The sequence below is a fragment of the Protobothrops mucrosquamatus genome, unplaced genomic scaffold (genome assembly GCF_001527695.2).
Source record: "Protobothrops mucrosquamatus isolate PMUCROS unplaced genomic scaffold, P.Mucros_1.0 scaffold3116, whole genome shotgun sequence".
In the NCBI taxonomy this organism is placed as follows: Eukaryota; Metazoa; Chordata; class Lepidosauria; order Squamata; family Viperidae; genus Protobothrops; species Protobothrops mucrosquamatus.
Genome location: NW_015389120.1, coordinates 129455 through 135207, shown reverse-complemented (window position 1 = coordinate 135207; position 5753 = coordinate 129455). Strand labels below are relative to the sequence as shown.

The following is a 5753-nucleotide window of genomic DNA, read 5'->3' as shown; positions in this document are numbered from 1 at the left end:
TATTCAGTGTATTGACATGGACAGCTATCTGACGTCACGTCCCAAAGGAGTTTTTCAAAAGGGAACTGAACTTTCTTAGTTTTTTTTTTTTCTTGAAAACATTTCGATTCTCATCCAAGAAGCTTCTTCAGCTTCTCGGAAGAGTAGAAAGAAGAAGAAAAAAAAAAAAAACCCCAAGAAAGTCCAGTTGCCTTTTGAAAAGCACTTTTGGGACAACCATGACCTGGATGGTTGAGAATCTCCATAGAAACCTGACACCACGTAGCTTTGAAGGCTGAGGGTGGGAATGTATTTGGTAAATGTCATTTTGAAAAACAAATGAAAGGCTTTGAGTGATTCCCTTGCGAACGTCGTAATGACCCTTCGATGCTAACAAATCTTTCAGATCTTCCTGGATAACATAATGCCAGCTGAGCGGAAGAAGTCAGCCAGCATGGAAGAAAAAGAAACATCATTAAGTAACAAAGAAAAGGAGTTTGGAGAGAGACGGTCAGCCAGCAGCCGGGACAGAGCCAAGGACGACGTCAGGCTGGGCATGAAGAGAGAGATGCTAAAGCCAGCTGAAGATAAAAAGAAAAAAGTGGAGGAGGAGAAGCGGAAAAAGGACGACAAGGAGTGGAAGAAGAAAGATGAGGAGAAGATAAAATTGGAAGAGGAGCAAAAGAGGAAGGAGGAAGAGGAAAAGCAAAAGCTGGAAGAGGAAGAGAAGAAGAAGCAAGAAGAAGAGATGAAGCTGCAGCAGGAAGAAGCGGCTGCAAAGTTGAAGTAAGTCCACCTTTATTTCTGGTTACCTGTATTTTGGGAGGAAAAGAGAGGACGGTCCTGGGAGAAGTGTTTAGGCCAACCACCCCTATTGTTCAAACATTTTACCTCCACGTTCATGTTTTCCACCATTCAACCTGAAAAGGTAATGTGTAGAGGTTGAAGGCATTTGTTCAAAAGTTTAAAACTCAACAGGTTGAGTTTAAAACGATAATATGTATGTCGGACTAGAGCAGGGGTGTCAAACTCAATTTCATTGAGGGCCGCATCAGCATTGCGGTTGCCCTCGGGGGGCCGGGTGGGTGTGGCCAGGGTGGGCGGCCTACTGAGTGAGCGTGGATGGAGTGGGTGTGGCCTACTGGGTGGGCATGGCCAGCTCTACATCGTTCGCGTCAAGGGTGCCTGTGGGGGCCTGGGCAGGAGTGGGACAGATCTGAGGGTCTCTGGCAGAAGGGGGTGAGACCGGGGCAAGCGCCAAGGCATGGTCCATTTCTTCATTCCTCACAAAGGGTGACACCTCCCCAGCATGCACCCAGGGGGCGGGACCGACGCAGCAGGGGCTGGTTCCTCGCTGTTTCCGGACGGCCTTGTGGAGCTAAGACTGAATGCATTTCAGCATAGATGGCCACCACAAAATTGTACATTGGCTCCCGGCCGGCCTGGGCCAGGGCCAAGGCAGTGGGGGCCGTTCCCTCACTGTTTCCAGGATGGCTTTGCGGGCCACATGAAACCACTTCGCGGGTCGCATCCAGCCTCCGGGCCTTGTGTTTGACGTCTGTACTAGAGATTATCTTGGGGGGGAAAACCTTCCCACACGAGGGAACTGAGGTTGATTTTTCCAAATGATGTCTACCATTTTTAGTTTAGGGCAGCAGACTAGAAAGCAGGAGATGGTGAGTTCTATTTCTGCCTTAGCAATGAAAGCCCGCTGGGGGACTTTAAGCCAATCACCAGGAGACGGTGAGTTCTAGTTCCATCGTAGGTATGAAAGCCGGCTGGGTGACTTTAGGCCAATCACCAGGAGATAGTGAGTTCTAGTTCCACCGTAGGCATGAAAGCTGGCTGGATGACTTTGGGTCAGTTACCAGGAGATGGTGAGTTCTAGTTCCACCATAGACATGAAAGCTGGCTGGGTGACTTTGGGTCAATTACCAGGAGATGGTGAGTTATAGTTCCACCGGAGGCATGAAAGTTGGCTGGGTGACCTTTGGCCAATTACCAGGAGATGGTGATTTCTAGTCCCACCATAGGCATGAAAGCTGGCTGGGTGACTTTGGGTCAATTACCAGGAGACTGTGGGTTCTAGTTCCACCGTAGGCATGAAAGCTGGCTGGATGACTTTGGGTCAGTTACCAGGAGATGGTGAGTTCTAGTTCCACCGTAGGCATGAAAACCGGCTGGGGGACTTTAGGCCAATCACCAGGAGACGGTGAGTTCCAGTTCCGCCTTAGCAATGAAAGCCCGCTGGGGGACTTTAAGCCAATCACCAGGAGATAGTGAGTTCTAGTTCCACTTTAGGCATGAAAACCGGCTGGGTGACTTTGGGTCACTTACCAGGAGATGGTGAGTTCTAGTTCCACTGTAGACATGAAAGCCGGCTGGGTGACCTTTGGCCAATCACCAGGAGATGGTGAGTTCTAGTTCCACCGTAGGCATGAAAACCGGCTGGGTGACCTTTGGCCAATTACCAGGAGATGGTGATTTCTAGTTCCACTGTAAGCACAAAAGTCGGCTGGGGGACCAATCACCAGGAGACCAATCATCAGGAGATAGTGAGTTCTAGTTCCACAGTAGGCATGAAAGCTGGCTGGGTGACTTTGGGTCAATTACCAGGAGACGGTGAATTCTAGTTCCACCGTAGGCACAAAAGCTGGCTGGGGGACTTTAGGCCAATCACCAGGAGATGGTGAGTTCTAGTTCCACCGTAGGCACAAAAGCCGGTTGGGGGACTTTAGGCCAATCCACCAGGAGACGGTGAGTTCTAGTTCCATCGTAGGCACAAAAGCCAGCTGGGTGACTTTGGGCCAATCACCAGGAGATGGTGAATTCTAGCTATGAAAGCCAGCTGGGTGACTTTGGGCCAATCACCAGGAGACTGAAAGTTCTAGTCCCACCCTAGGCATGAAAGCCGGCTGGGTAACCTTGAACAGTCCCCCTCTCTTAGCCCAGCCCACCTCACAGGGTTGTCCTTGTGGGGGAAATAGGAGGAGTAATGTGTGTTGAATAGGTTCACTCCCTTGAGTTATTTGTGAAAATAATAATGGTGGGATGCCTATCAATAAATGTGAAGTAAAAATACTATTTCGAACAAACGTCCAGTCCTAGCGTCCTCGTTGGTCTTTACAAAAGGTTTTCCAAAGGCTGAATACCGACTTAAACCCGTGAGATTGCCCATTTATGTACTTTTTTCAGAGAGAAAGAAGAAGCCCACCAGCTGCACCAGGAAGCTTGGGAACGCCACCAAGCCCGGAAGGAGCTCCGAAGCAAGAACCAGAACGCCTCGGACAACCGTCCAGAAGATAACTTCTTCAGCCGGCTGGACTCCAGCCTCAAGAAAAACACCGCCTTTGTGAAGAAGCTCAAGACCATCACCGAGCAGCAGAGGGACTCCTTATCCCACGACTTCAACGGCCTCAACCTGAGCAAGTACATCGCGGAGGCCGTGGCCGCCATCGTGGAAGCCAAGCTGAAAATCTCCGACGTGAACTGCTCGGTGCATCTCTGCTCGTTGTTTCACCAGCGGTACGCCGACTTCGCTCCCTCGCTGCTTCAGGTCTGGAAGAAGCACTTCGAAGCCAGGAAAGAAGAGAAGACGCCCAACATCACGAAACTGAGGACGGACTTGCGCTTCATCGCCGAGTTGACGATCGTTGGGATTTTCACGGACAAGGAGGGCCTGTCTTTGATCTACGAGCAGCTGAAAAACATTATTAACGCCGACCGCGAGTCTCACAGCCACGTTTCAGTGGTGATTAGCTTCTGCCGGCACTGCGGCGACGACATTGCTGGCTTGGTACCCAGGAAGGTGAAAAGCGCGGCAGATAAATTTAACCTGAGCTTTCCGCCCAGTGAGATAATTAGCTCAGAGAAGCAACAGCCGTTTCAAAATCTGCTAAAAGAATACTTCACCTCTTTGACCAAACATCTGAAAAGGGACCACAGGGAACTGCAGAACATCGAAAGACAAAACAGGTGAAATTGTGTACGGTCTTCGTAGTGAGAGTTCCCCAGAGATTTTTTTGGTTTTTTTTTTTTTAATGGGTTGGGTAAGAATCCTTTTTTTATTTGTCAGAGGCAGCGTTAGTTCTCAGGCCCTGCGTTTCCAGTCACAAATGGGGCGGGGGATAGAGAAATGATCTAATGCAGGGCTTTTCAACCAGTGGTACCACCTGTAGTACATTGGGACCTGGCAGGTGGTACACGACCATCTTAGAAAAGTGGTAGCGGGGAAAAGGAATGATCTGAACCGGTGGCAGCACCGCACAAGCCTGAGCGAGAGACGGCTGGAGCTGCAGGGCTGTCAGGGCTCAGCAGAAGCACCAGGATCAGTGCCGCTTTCCAGCTGATCGGCGCTTCTTCGGGGCTGTCAGGGCTCAGTGGAAGCGCCAGGATCAGCGCTGGAGCTCGGCGCTGATCCTGGCGCTTCTGCTGAGCCCTGAAGAAGCACCAATTTGCTGGAAAGCAGCACTGATCCTGACCCTTCTGCTGAGCCCAAAAGAAGCGCCGATCAGCTGGAATGTTGCAGCATCTCCAGGGTCTTGTCATTTACATTCAGATGCTTGGCAACTGATTCATATTTATGACGGTCACAGTGTCCCAGGATCATGTGAAGTGACCAAAACCTGCTGCAACCACCCAGCAGACGGGGGGGGGAATAAAAACCAAACACCCCCCACCCCACCCCCGTTGCCAATCCTCAACAGAAATGCTCACAACAATGGAAACCTCAGACAGGAGGAAGAGCGCCGCCGGGCGGGCAGGCAGGTGTCTTGCTCGGCTGTGGCTTGGGGGGCACCTTTTTCAGTGCCATTGTAACTTCGAACAGTCACTAAGCGAACTGTTGTAAGTCGAGGACTATCTGTACTTTATCACTTTTTTCCTTTTTTTTTTTTTTTGGGTCATCAAGTTTTTGACACCTTGCTAGGCGACTGGTGGTACTCGGATATTGCCATATCCTAAAAGTGGCACAATGGGTGAAAAGGTTGAAAAGCCCTGACCCTAATGGCAGAAGCCTCTCTGGGTCTTCTCGGCAGTAAGTCCCATTGAATGCAATGCCCCCTTGCTCCTGAGTAAGTGGATGGAAGACTGTAATCTTCCCTTCATCGTCCCAACTGGGTTTAAATCCATTGATGCAATACCGTCCTCAAGTGGAGCTACCTGTATACAAGCGGTCCGTTGCTAAACAAGACATTTTTTAAATGGAGCTTTGCCTCGTTTTACAACCTTTCTCGCCCCAACTGTTAGGGGAATGACTGCCGTTGTTAAGGTAGCGCCCCGGTTGTTAAGGGAATCTTGCTTTCCCCATTGACTTTGCTTGTCAAAAGGGGATCCCGTGACTCGGGGACACGGCAACCATCATAAATACAAATCAAGTTGCCAAGAGTCTGAATTTTGATCACGTGACCGTGGGGATGCTGCAACGGTCGTAAGTGTGAAAAGCGGTAATATGTTACTTTTTTTTTAGTGCGTCTAGTAACTTCGAACGGTCACTAAACAAACTGTTGTACGTTGAGGACTAGCTGTAGTCAATAACAGTACAGGGCAGGGGTGGGCAACCTTGGCTCTTTTATGACTTGTGGACTTCAACTCCCAGAATTCCTGAGCCAGCATGGGGGGAAACTATGGCACCTTCACGACTTGTGGACTTCAACTCCCAGAATTCCTGAGCCAGCCATGCTGGCTCAGGAATTCTGGGAGTTGAAGTCCACGAGTCATAAAAGAGCCAAGGTTGCCTACCCTGGGTATAGGGCAGTGGTTCTCAACCTGTGGGT

General features: G+C 50.0%; 1 protein-coding gene across 1 annotated transcript in view; it reads left to right on the top strand.

The window, feature by feature from the left end:
• Positions 1-383: 383 nt before the first annotated feature.
• The window catches only part of UPF2 (UPF2 regulator of nonsense mediated mRNA decay), a 48174-nt gene continuing 42804 nt past the window's right edge, over positions 384-5753 (top strand). The window contains exons 1-2 of the mRNA XM_015826411.1: positions 384-765; positions 3175-3954. Of these exons, the coding sequence (XP_015681897.1) occupies positions 404-765; positions 3175-3954 (1142 nt within the window). The 5' untranslated portion in view covers positions 384-403. The remainder of the gene's footprint in view (positions 766-3174; positions 3955-5753) is intronic.